At 30.1% G+C, this 13,984-nt stretch overlaps 1 protein-coding gene across 1 annotated transcript; it reads left to right on the top strand.

The window, feature by feature from the left end:
* The first annotated feature begins 10,971 nt into the window (after positions 1-10,971).
* Positions 10,972-11,658, top strand: LOC147806466 (uncharacterized). Its single transcript, XM_087149633.1, has one exon. The coding sequence runs from the start codon at positions 10,972-10,974 to the stop codon at positions 11,656-11,658; it is 687 nt and encodes a 228-aa protein (XP_087005759.1).
* Positions 11,659-13,984: the final 2,326 nt, after the last annotated feature.

Raw genomic sequence — 13,984 nt, 5'->3', positions numbered from 1 at the left:
CATCAAGATGCTGAGTGGCAGCCTTTAGGTTTCTTTTCTCATAAATTGAGTGCTGCAGAGAAAAAGTATAGCTCCTATGATCGTGAACTCATTAAATTTTTTATATCCATAAAATACTTTCGTTGCATGTTAGAAGGAACAAATTTTATAGTGTTCACTGATCATAAACCTTTAATTCATGCATTAACTCAAAAATATGACAATCTTTCACCACGGCAAATTCATCAACTAAATTTCATCCGTGAATTCACCAATGACATCCGGCACATCAGCGGCTTAAACAATGCAGTTGCTGATACCTTTTCCAGAATTCAACAGATTGCAGTACCAAAAGACTTAAATTATGCTGATATTGCTCAAGAACAAATAAATGATCCAGAATTAGAAGCCTTACTTAACAGTGAAACTGGTCTGCAGTTGAAAAAGATTAGCATTTCTGATCCGAACACTTTCCTATATTGTGATACCTCAACTGGGATAATCCGGCCATATATCATCGCACTGCAGTTTTCCATTGCTTACACGATCTGACTCACTTTGGAATAAAAGCAACCGCCAAACTTTTAAGTGAAAGATTCATTTGGCCAAACATTAAAGAAGATGTCTCCCTCTTGACAAAGAGTTGTGTATCATGCCAACGTTCCAAGATCACTATACATGTGCATTCTCCTCTGTCTAGATTTACGGTAGATCCTCTGCCATCTTCGCAAGGATTTACCTATTGTTTAACTTGCATTGACAGATTTACTCGTTGGCCTGAAGCAATTCCATTAACAGATATAAAAGCTGAAGCTGTTGCTCAGGGATTTTACAGTGGATGGATCGCATGTTTTAGAGTACCTCAACGAGTGACAACCGATAGAAGAACCCAATTTACTAGTGAACTTTTTAAATTCTTTGCAAATACATTTGACATACACCTGTCATGGACTACATCAGAGTTCACTTCCCCGCCAAATATGCACAGTTTACTACGTAAAATTTTGTTTAAAATCTTTTTTCAGGAAGGGGGATGGTGTGGCGGCACTAACTTTGAACTTTCGTGATCTGGCAACTGAACAAAGAGTTTCAGTTTAGTTTTCTGTAACAAAGAGATCCAGTTTAGCTTTTGTGCTCTACTCAAGATAACGTCAGCGATCTTTGTCTATAGTTGTGTTCTAATATTTCCACGAATGTTATTTACTTGTTAAATGTTATATTAAAGTTGTTAAGTTTTTACTGTTCTTATTTCATTTACTTAAAGCATTAGTTTCAATTACATAGACTTATATATCTGCTAAAAACCTAATTTTCTTTTTAAGAATTATTGCCAACAAACAAACAACAAGTTTTATTTAAATTTCATAATTTTCTATTTAAAAATAATTGGCTTGACCCAAAGAGACAGTACTTGCGGTGCTTTATATTAACTTGAAATTAACATTTTTAAACATACATAAACGATAAATAAACTAAAACAAGAAATCTAAACTTCAACTTCAAATTTTAATGCACAGATAGTTTTATAAACGAAGAGAAATTCAATTAAAAAGAAATTGAAAATAAAAATCCTGAAGTATTAAAAATGTATACGTGAGGATTATAATCAACCCTAAACCTTGAAGGATTCTGATTGTTGGTGATGTTAGACAGGGCTGTATACTTTCTTCAACAATCTGCTTAATAGTTTTGACTAGATTATGATGCGAGTATCAGAGAATAAAAAGGGTATAAAATGAAACCTTGCTGAATATCTTTCTGATCTTGATTTTGAAAATGACTTATGTTAACTGACCAACACCCTTCAAGCCATACAAACAAACACAAGCATTTTAAACGTGGAGGCAAATATAATAGGGATTATTATCAACCAAAATAAAACTGAAATTTTGAAGATTAATCCTAAATAATTAAGTTTCATATTAGAAAATAATAAACTGGAGGAGGTAGGCAGTTTTATGTATCTTAGAAGTATAATCAACAGCAAAAGAGGAACTGGTGAACACATACTAAATAGATAAAATAATTTCCCGAAGCAGTCACACTATTCTCAATAAATTCTAGAAAAACAAAAACAGGACAAATTCAACAAAAATTAGAATTTTCAATATTAATGTTAAATCTGTCCTAATATGTGAATCTGAGGCACGGCACAGCAATGAAAATCATATGAAAAAACTTCATGCTTTACTCTAAATTTTTCAGATTTACGTAGAACAAGTTTTTGATTGGAACACTCAGAGCAATACAGAAAGTGGAAGACCTAAAAATACTTGGGGCAGGATGATTGTGAATGATATGAAAGCAATAGAAAGGCATGGAGAGAGGCAAAATATCTGGCCGCAGCTAGAGGGAGATGGAAAGCTATGAGAGAAGCCCTATGTTGAGGTTGAGTTCGAGTTTAGTTAGATAGTTTTGAGTTTCCTGTGCTGGCAACATCTTCTTGTTTTTATATTCTTTTTGATGTAAATAAAGTTAAGTTTTCAGTTTGTTCTACGTGATATTTATTGATGTAGACGTGTTAATAAGAAAGAAAAAACATTGGTATTTACATATTTAGGAAATCTGGGAACACATCAGCACTACTAATTTAACTTTCACCTATGAAGCCCGTGCTCTTTATTATTTTTATGTATATTACGATCATCGTTCCATTTTGTTTCTTTTTTGTAGTATACTGAATAAAAAGTTAATTTAACTTAAAGATGTCATGTTCAGTCAATACTTGCATAACTCAATAATTTCTACAGGTTATGGACTCCAGCAAGCTGTTTATGCGAAGTTGAAATAATGAAATAATTGAGTTTGGCGATAGTTAAGCGGAAGTGTTAGTGCTAAGTTAATTCATATTCCGAAAGTCAGCAATTGCAGTTAGTTTTAAGTAATGGATCAAGGAAAAATCCAAGTGAAACTATTAAGTGGTAAAAGTGATTGGGCAATTTGGAAATACAGAATTAAGTTCGTTTTGAATTATCATGCAGATGCTCTGGAAGTTGAAGGAAAGATGTACAGTCCGCAAAAAAAAAGATATCACCCTGAATAACTTTCATTCTAATGATCGGATTTTCACGAACTAAGTGTCAATCTTAATGGTTCCGGGGGGTGACCTCAAATATGCTAATTAATTAGGGCTAACTATTAATTAAGTTGCGAAATCAGGCACATAAGCATAACTCAGCATGTATTTTTTATTACAAATTTGGAATCCAGACACTTGAATTAGGGGGGGGGGTAGACAAAATTTTGAAAAAATTGGGTCTTAAATTGGGTCACAATAAAGGTTTATATATTTGGCGATAGTCCAGAAAACCGCCAAAAAAAGTCGCCAGGGCAAATTATTATTTTAAGGTAACCCATTGACTAATTCTAAAGAAGAAGACTTAATTTCACTAGGTTGCTAAGCAACCAATTTCTGACTCTAAAAAAATTTAAATAATGCTCTGTGATTGCTCGGAGAGGTTTAATAGAAATATCTCAAAGTTAATAGAAAGTTAATAGAAAATATCTCAAAGTTTCTAGGATAAACAAGGCCGGATTAACCATTAAGCACACTAAGCACGTGCTTAGGGCACCAGAGGATAGGGGGGCACCACAAAGTCTAACTAAATGTTCGCAGTACAAAATTTTTTTCTTCGAAACACTTATAAATTTATTATTTTAAGCTTCCATTTTAATAGTAGATAACAAGCATTTCTAAGTACAAAATTTTACATAATAAAAGAAAAAAAAAGAAAGATGTTATGTATCAAAGATTTTTGGTCTTATATAGAAAATTAGGTAGTGAATTTCTATGCGATATTCTCTACTTATTTATCCATTACAATGATTCTATAATATACTGCTACGATTCATGTTTACAGAATATTTTTCGTTAATACTTCCACAATTTGATTTTTTATGTAAAAAAATTTGATTTACAAAATGTTGATGCAATGATTTGATGATGCAAAAAATTTGATTTTTGATGTGAAAAAAAACTGTGTTATGCATGTGTTTGCTTTTATGTGCTGCACATTTTTTAAAAATATTTGCTTATACTATATTTTTAATTATATTTTCATTGCAACTGGAAAAAGAAATTATCTAATTACGTAAAGGTTGTGTTGCAAAAATTTATTTCAAAATTTTACGTCAAATATTTTTTTTTATTCACTAAATTAAGAAAAAGGAGCTGAGTAAGTATCATTTTTCGAAATTTCTTTGTGGAGGAGAGGTTAAATTTGAGAAAATATGACCACACACTTCGTATCACTTATGATTTTCTTTTATCTATATATATCGAATATTGAAATTAGAATTTAAGATTTAAAATATATACTATGTAATATGAATGCAAGCAGCTAGTCTTTTAATAAGGAAAGAATTACAGGTTCCTTAGTCCTTAGAGTCTTGTATAAATAAAAATAATATAAAAGTTGAGCACAAAAGATGCGTAAATTCACAATGTGAACCGGATGTTCGTTGACTGTGAAAAATTCGTTAAAAAGAGCACCCATCTAAACTGATTTAATTTTAAAAGCAAATGTAAGAAACAAGTAGCAATAAAATCAAATTTTCAATCATTGAATTGGATTTAGTGCAAGTAAATTATATTTTGTACATCTTATAACGAAATTTGTATAGTTATAATTAGGAACTAAGAAAAGTACCGAAAATTTCAAATTAAAAATAAATAGAAAATTTAGGAAAGATATTTTTATTAATTGAATTTAAAAATATGTTTAATAACTAATAAAGGAAATCCTTAATGATAATGATTAAAGTTTGAGCCAATCAAAATTATTATTGAGAATATATATATATATATATATATATATATATATATATATATATATATATATATATATATAATTTCATAAACTTTTACTAAGATAATTTGAACATGTGAATATTTTGAAAATAATAATATTATTTCTGTCACTAAAAATAAATTTAATAGTTGTGCTTAATTTTTACTTGTAGCTCGTATGTATATCAAATTGAAATAAATAAATAATTAATTCATGTATTTCCATTGTCCATTTAACTTTTTCTTAAAATAAAAATTGGTCATTCTGTATAAACGAGTGGGGAAAATATTGTTGTTCCTGTTATTTTATTATAAGCACCAGACTGCTGGGAAACGTGGTCCAATTTAACCTGATCTTGCTTTCTGCATGTAACTAACAATCCCGCTGTATAACAACAAAAGATGTATATTGCCAGCATTCGATTACATGAATTCAGAGGCTCCTCAAAAGGACCACTGTGATTGTCACCAACATATGTGTTAGAATACAAAGCTAAATTTTCTGAGAAGTACCACTTTAAGGTCAAGACAAGTGCAACCAATTGATTTACCACAGACAGAGAACATCCTTTCATCTCAGATATCTTTAAGCATCATATAGGTGACTCATTCCCCCTCCCTTTTTTTTTAGAGAAAAGGGTCCATATCTCAGAAAATTCAAATTGCTGTCCTTTCGAGGGGGGGGGGTAGAGATACAAATAAATTGTGACTTAAGATTGAAGAAAGTGGGAGGTCAAGAAAAAGAAAAGTTTCTTGATTGACATAATTTTAAACCAATAACATTATTTAAGCTACAATCAGTAACTGATTTCCCGTATATACACACAAATTTAACATTTTGGTAAACACTTTACACCTTAGCTTACAGTATTTTGTTTCAACTTGGTTCGTGTTTAGATTATTTTACTTTTTTCGCATTGTTTACTTTTAATTTAACTCTATCGAATATTTTACTATTTGATTTGTGTGACTATTTTAAAAGAAAAGTTTCGGGAAACGGTCATATAAAGAGGAACAAGACTCGTGCAGAAATTTTAGATTTGACGTAGGTAACCATTTATTCTATTTAAATTGGTTCATCCTCCTTTTCCCCAATGTTTATTGAAAATGAAAATGTTTTTATAAACAATACTTGAGGAATCTTCCATTTCATTGGGCAAATAATTTTAATTATTAAAATTTGAACAGGTTTTTAAAGGCAGATTAATGAAATATAAGTTTAATTTTGTTCAAACGAAATCACTAATTTGTTTTTAAGAAAAGCAAAAGTCAGGTGTTTGATAAATAGCCTTGTTATAATGGTTAACTTTGATGTACTTCCACTTAGAAAATATTTATTTTCAAAATTTTTCTTTTATCATCTTTGCCTGTACCGAAATTTTAAATTCAAAAGTTCTTTTTCTTCCTTTTGTGTTAAAATGTGTACTAAGATCTAGTAGAAGGTATTTCAAAGTTGGTTATTTTAACATATAGTGTATCATTTAACATTTAATGCATCATATGTAAAATAACTAGCAATCTTTTCTTAAAAACTTTTAAGTTTATTTGCAATTCGTAATTAAGTTTCACAATTTTAATATTTAAAATAGTTAATATTTCAATAGGCTATTGAAATTATAGTATCGATAATTTATCCTTATTTTAACAAAGTCATTTCTGGTAAATAAAAATTATAAGCAACAGATAAAACTACTCTTTATGACTCTAAAAATTTTTATGACATTTTTACAGAAATATAAGAAGAAAAATAAATTTCATGAAAGGAAAAAAAATGGTAAAATCCTACGTGAATGCACACAAAAAGTTTATTGTACTAAAACATTATTCTAAATTATTGCTTTTGAAAGCATGTTGTAATAGTGTAAAGCTTATATTGCTTCAGATTGTAGCTAAACCCTTCAAAAATTTTATGAATAATTATTATTCATCCATCAACATTGATTATGTCTGAATCAATATAAGTGAAGAGTTTAATTTTTCTAAACCATTATTACATTTTAATAACAAAAAATTAATTGAACTTAAATGTAAAAATAAAATTAAAATTAGGTATTAAAAATTATATAATTTTTTGCACCTAATATTTGCTCCGAATTGAAAAGTTTTTGCACCTAATGATGAATTTCATTTACCTAAAAATAATTCCCTGTCAAAAATAGTTTTTTTTAAAAATTATTTATTATTAATAGTCGGAACAATTTTAAATTTAAAAATATACAAATTTTTATATAATTTTAAAGAATATTAATTTAAATGGTAAAATACAAAATTTGAACGAAATCTGTCGAATAGTTCTTGAGAAATTAAATATTAGATATAAAACTTTTTTGAAATTAAATAATTCAATTGTATTTGACAGATTTAGTACACATTAAATTTTGTATTTTGTCATTTAAAATAACATTTGTTAAATTTTAAATTTAAAGCTCTTTCGACTATTCTCTTAATAAATAAAATATAAAATAATTAATACTTTTTAAAAAGTATTTTTGACACAGAACTATTTTTAGGTAAATAAATTTTATTATTGGGTGCTAAATTTTTTAGTTTGTTTAAAAAATTCTCGAAATAGAGCTATTTATTTCGAGACTCAAGAAATTCGAATCCATTGAAAAAAAAGGTATGCTTTTTTTAGAAAAAGTACGTGTCTGATTTTCTAATTTAAAGTATTTTGAGTCTTAGTATATAAAGATTAAAACTTTCCATCATAAATTACTCAGAGTGTTTGCTTTTTTGCACATTGTACATACACACAAACAGAAGTTATTTATTTTTTTATTAATTGAAAAGTTTTGAATTGATTATATTATTTAAATTTTTTTGTTTTAATTTGACTAAATATTTTCTTTTAAAAAAATTTTGATTTAATATTTTGAATTAACACTTGACTTAATAGTAGATATATTTTTAATTGTTAGAGGGGGCACCAAAATATTTTCAGTGCTTAGGGCCTCAAGAGGTCTTAATCCGGCCCTGAGGATAAAGGCAATTTTTAAGCTAATTTCCGTCCAAAAAGCAAAATTTTTTTTATTTTAATCTCCTTTGAAAAGAAAATTTGAATCGATTTATAAATTATTTATGATTTTCTAAGTTTTTAGAATTTAAATACGTGAACTTTTCATCTGATATTATTTAGATTATATTGTTTTTGTTATACTTATTCGAGGATTTCATACTAAAATCAAATTAACATAACTTATTATGGCTATATACAAAATTTTAGGGATAATCATTTTTACAGCTTTAATCGAGTGTTCTGGCAAGAAAGTTTGAAGAAAAAAAAGTGCTTGAAAAATACAATGTATATTGTATAATTCTAATGCACATTCACAAGGTTTTCTATAAGTTACGATATTTCTTTTTTCTATAACTCAAGGAATTACTGAATGTTTAGTGGTATTTTAAAAACATAGAAATATGTTATGTTTAAGAATAAGATATTGAAATAATATGTTGCATAGTGTAAGATTCATTGTTTAAAAAATCGCTTCATTCTGCTAGATATTTAGGTTACAAGGCTTTCTTTGGATAAAGATGATTAGCAAATACCATCCTTATCTTTCGATACATTCTGAAACTTACATTCGCAAATTCACCATAAAATGTCGCAGAGCATATTCTTGAAATACGATTACAGCTACATTTACCACCAAATACTGCTACTAAGATTATTTTTGTTTTCTTATATATGTTACCGGACAAAGTATGAAACGCCGGTATTGAATAGAATGCTTAGGCATTCTATACAATGCCGGATGTTTTCAGCAAAGTATGAAATGTGAGAGGTATTGCATATTTTCCCTAGGCATTCTATAGAATGACAAATATTATTTAGGCAAATATGAAAAAAACATACTGATGAGGTCATTATGTTATATTAATGATGTGCATGCTACTGTGAATGACCGAAATCGGTGGTTGTTGACTTTCACAGGTGAATGTTGACAATCACATAGTCGCTTTGGTGAATGTCCGAAATATTTATTACATCCGATTTGATATTAATTTATTCGTGGATATAATTACATTTATTCGATATTTTAATACTTACTGACGATAGATTAGAAGAAACATCAGTGTTTGGAGTATCAGGCTAATATATATCGGGCAATGGCACTGAACCTTAAAAAATCATCGGTGTAGGATATACCGGGCAGTGGCACTTGACCTTAAAAAAACTTCAGTGTAGGGTATACCGGGCAGTGGCACTTGACCTTAAAAAAGTATCAGTGTCTGGTATACCGGGCAAATGTATACCAGGCAGTGACACTTGACCTTGAAAAAGCATCAGTGTCTGGTATACCAGGCAAATGTATACCGGGCAGTGGCAATTAACTAGAACTAGTATGACTAGACGTTTGGTAAATGTCCGAAATATATACTAAGTCTAGTTAAGTGCCACTTATTAAGGGAAACAAAATTTTCATATAAAAAATAAGAAAATAACCTAATTGTCATTTTTGAATGACATTTTGACGAATGCATTTTATACTTTGCCTGTTTCTCATTTGGCATTCTATAGAATGCATAGGAAATGTGTGAAATATACACCGAAGAGACATTACATTATAGCCACCCTGCTAATAACACGTAGGACGACCTTTAGCCCTCAAAACTGCTAGCACCCGCCGTGGTATTGATTCCACAAGGTGCTGATAGAGTCTGAGGTATCTGGTATCAAGTGCTCACCAACTGGTCCTGCAATTCCCTCACATTGCGAGGGGCTAGCGTGGCAGTATGATTTAGGTTTTCCAAGTAGGACCACAAATGCTCTATTGGATTAAGGTCAGGTGAATTTGGGAGCCAAGATATGACTTGAAAGTCTCTGAAATGTTCCTCGAATCAATCTATGACGTGAAAAATTTATTAGTATATTAATGATGAAATAATAAACGTAGTAGGGTAAAGAATAAGATTTTTAAAAATGTTAAAATTTAATTAAATAGTTGGTAAAATAGTTCTGCGAAACACTTCAGGGTAGGTGATTAAAAAATTACTTTTAAGATGAAGACGATATATAAGATGTTGAGAAATTTGCAATGATGAGAGAGATGTTTAAAAATGGTGACTACGTATTTTTATTATTATTTATAAAACATATATTCAAGAAATTGATAAATATTTTATTCCAAATCTATTCATTGTATCAGTTATTGAGAAAAAAAACTAAAAAACAAAAAATAATCACATTAAATAAGCAAAATCTGGTGTATAATCATATTCTATCACAAGCATGCTTTTATAAAACTCGACATTCGTTGATTAAAATGTTTTATTCAAATTTCTTTACTAAATTTCAAATAGAATTTTAGACGACTTAAAAAGAAATATCGTATTTTATAGAAATAAAAATAAAAAGATTAGCAAACGATTATTAGCGAAAAAAATATGAATGAAATTTTACGCCACTCGCGCTAAGTCAAGTTCCTCGTAAGTTTATCACATTTTAATATTTATCGCCCCATTAAATCATTTCTTCATTGTCGCCAAAATATTTTTTTTTAAATAATTAATTTTAATTTTTCTCATCTTCTAATAAATAAAAACAATAGAAACTTTAGATTTTTCAATTGAAAAATATGTAGATTAAAATGGTATAGAAAAATCCCTACCTTATAATTCAAAATTTTTTCATCCTCACTTTAATTAAATGATAAAAAATAATAAATAATTATTAAAAATTATTTTTTTCATGAAATTATCTTTGGGTAAATGAGTTTTATGAGTGGGTGCAATTTTTTTTTTGAATTGCTTCATTAGTTTTTAAAATATGACTGAAAACGCAAAAAACGAAATTAACATTAAAGGGTCAAAACTTTGAATCGTTCTCCTGAACAAACTATGGGGACCAAATTTCCCAGATTGCGGCTACCCCCTATATTTTGAAAATAAGGATTCCAAATATGCAAAACAAATTATATGTTTATTCAGAGAAAGTACGTTTTTGTGTCTGACTTCGTAACTTAATTAATAGTTAGCACTAATTAATTAAACATATTTGAGGTCACCCCCCGGAACCATTAAGATTGGCACTTAGTTCGTGAGAATCCGATCATTAGAACGAAAGTTATTCAGGGTGATATCTTTTTTTCTTTTGCGGACTGTACAAGCCAGAACTGCCTGAGCCAACAGCTTCTGAAACTATCAAAAATAAATATAAGGATGATCTCAGAGATTTTAATGAGGCAAATAACTGTGTGATGATGGTGTTAACCAACTCCATGACAGAAGACACATTACAGAAGGTAATGAGATTTAATAGCGCAAGAGAAGTTTGGCTGGAACTTCAGAAAATTTTTGAAGATTCTTCTGACAACCAGCTCTATAGCATTTGTTTTCAATTCTTTAAATTTAGTTGGTCGGATGATGATATGTCAGCTCATTTATCAAAGCTCAAAAATTTATGGAATGATTTAAATAGTGGTCTTGAGAGTAAAAGTGAAAACCGGCTACCAGAAATGTTGTTAATTTGCAAAATTTTGGACACTCTTCATCTCAATTATCGTACCTTTAAATCAAGTTGGCTACTTTTGAATGATGAAAAAAGAACTCTAGATGAACTAACAACACAGTTGTGTACTCATGAAAGAGAGATAAAGAAAGATTCAAGTTTTAGTGAATCATTAAATCAAGAAGCATTAGAAGCAAAAGTAACTAGAGCCAAACCGATTTTTAAAAGTAGAAGACAAATTGAAAAGTGCAACTACTGTCATCCAAATGGTCACTGGGTGAAAAATTGTCGAAAGTGGATTGCCGATGGTAGGCCAGCTAAGCCAAAGCAAAATGAGAAATTTCAAGATAGAGATAATGTTATAGCAAATAATTCATTATTAGCTCTTCACGGAGAAGTTTTTTCATTTGAAGAAAGCAACTACGATTGGTTTATATAGATAATGGTGCTTCAAAACATGTCACCAATAATAGTAAATTTTTCGCCAGTTTTGAAGTTTTTGAATCCCCGCATGGGATTACTGCTGCAAGTGGTAAGGTACTACCAACTATAGGCAGAGGCACTTTAAAGATTATGACAAAAGTTAATGGTGAGAGACAATTTAAAGAACTTAAAGAAGTTTGGTTAGTCCCAGATATTAAGAAAAATTTATTTTCAGTACTAGCAGCACAGGATAGAAACGAAAACAGTAAATTCGTATCAACAACGGAAGAATGTTGGTTGAAAATTGGTAACAAAACTGTACTCTATGGTACAAGAAATGTAAGAGGTGGTTTATATAAAGCACATATGCAAGCTCTTATTCCAAACAATCCAGTGGAAGTGAACTTAGTTACCACAAGTGATTCCATTCCGCAATTATATCATGAGCGCTGGGGACACCAAGACAAACGCCATGTAAAGAATGTTCTTGAAAGGCAAATGGATCTTAAAGTTGAATTCAACAATCAACTCTGTGAAGCATGTATCTACGGTAAAGCTCATCGATTAAAATTTGGTAATAGACAGAAAACCAAGAGCCCAGGAGAGCTTATCTCAACAGATGTCTGTGGACCTTTTGATCAATCACTTAAAAAGTATCGTTATTTTGTAGTTTTTAAAGATCATTTTTCTAAATTTCGCTATGTATTTTATCTTTATAAGAAATCAGAAGTTACCCAAGCTCTTGAAAATATGTTAGCACATGCCAAAAATCTAGGGCACAATATCAAGGAGATCTTGAGTGATAATGGAGGAGAATTCGATAATGAAAATGTGAGAAGAATCTTGCATAAAGGTGGAATTATTCAAAGACTAACAGCTCCTTATACGCCTCAGCAGAATGGCGTCAGTGATCGAGAGAACAGGACTTTAGTAGAAATGGCAAGAACCTTGAAGAATTCCAATTCAGAAATAAATTTTCCTTCATCATTATGGGCAGAACTAATAAATACGTCTGTGTACATATTAAACAGAACAGGAAAAGGTTCATTACCAAATATAAGTCCTTATGAATTATGGATGGGGCAAAGACCCAGAATAAAACATATGCGAATAGTAGGATCATCATGCTATGTCCATATACCAAAACAGAAGCATAGAAAAATGGATAAGAAAGCCATAAAAGGTTATCTATTGGGATATGATGGTGATGAAAGATATCGTATCTGGATAAAGGAAAACAATAATGTTATCTGTTCTCGAGATGTAATATTTGATGAGAAACTTCTAACTAATTGTGAAGATTCTGCAGTAATACCTTTGATTGATACAATGAGTCAGTTACCTACAGAAGCTGAAAATGAGGGAAAGTTTGATCAAAATTACTTAAAAGAGAAAATGAGTTCAGAAAATGAAAGCGAAGATGGAGAAAATTTATTTAACATGAAACTGAGAAATCGCAGTGAACTAAAACAGCCAAAAAGTTTTGAAGATTATGTGATGGCAGCTGAAAGCTTCATATCAGATTCAAATGAGCCAGAGTCATACGAAGAAGCTATCAATTGCGAAGAACACAAATGTTGGATAAAAGCAATGGATGCTGAAATGAAATCACTAAAAGAAAACCAAACATGGATATTAACACCTTTACCAGAGAAAGCTAAGGCTTTGCCTTGTAAGTGGGTGTTTCGTATCAAGAAATATCCTGACGGTACTATAGATAAGTATAAAGCAAGACTTGTGATTAAAGGATTTAATCAAAGAAAGGGCATTGATTACAATCAAACTTTTAGTCCAGTTACTAAGTTAGGAACTGTACGTTCAATAATAAGTATTGCAGTTCGTGAGAACATGCATCTTACGGAATTTGATGTATCAACTGCCTTTTTATATGGTGATTTAGAGAAAACCATTTACATGTATCAACCTGAAGGTTACACTAATGGCACCAACGATGTATGCAAACTCAAGAAAAGTTTGTATGGCCTTAAGCAAGCTCCTCGTTGCTGGCATAAATGTTTTGGTAGATTTCTTTTAAACCTTGGCTTTATAGTTAATGAAGCGGATCAGTGTTTATTCATTCGCGAGAAAGAAGATAAAAAGCTACTCGTAGCTCTCTATGTAGATGATAGACTAGTTGCTGCTACTCACGAAGAAGAGTCAAGAGACTTCATAAATCAGTTGAAAGCTCAGTTCAAAATTACAAGCAAGCCAGCATCATATTTTTAGGAGTAGAAATTTATAGACTTGATGATGGAAGCATTAAATTTGGACAAGAAGCTTACGCCACAAAGATACTACAGCGGTTTGGTATGAGTAATTGTAGGCCAGTTCATACACCTATT

Source organism: Parasteatoda tepidariorum, chromosome 8 (genome assembly GCF_982258835.1).
Source record: "Parasteatoda tepidariorum strain Cologne lab strain chromosome 8, Ptep-v5.0, whole genome shotgun sequence".
NCBI classification, from domain to species: Eukaryota; Metazoa; Arthropoda; class Arachnida; order Araneae; family Theridiidae; genus Parasteatoda; species Parasteatoda tepidariorum.
The sequence above is the reverse complement of the archived record's forward strand: the minus strand, read 5'-3'. Positions and strand labels throughout refer to the sequence as shown.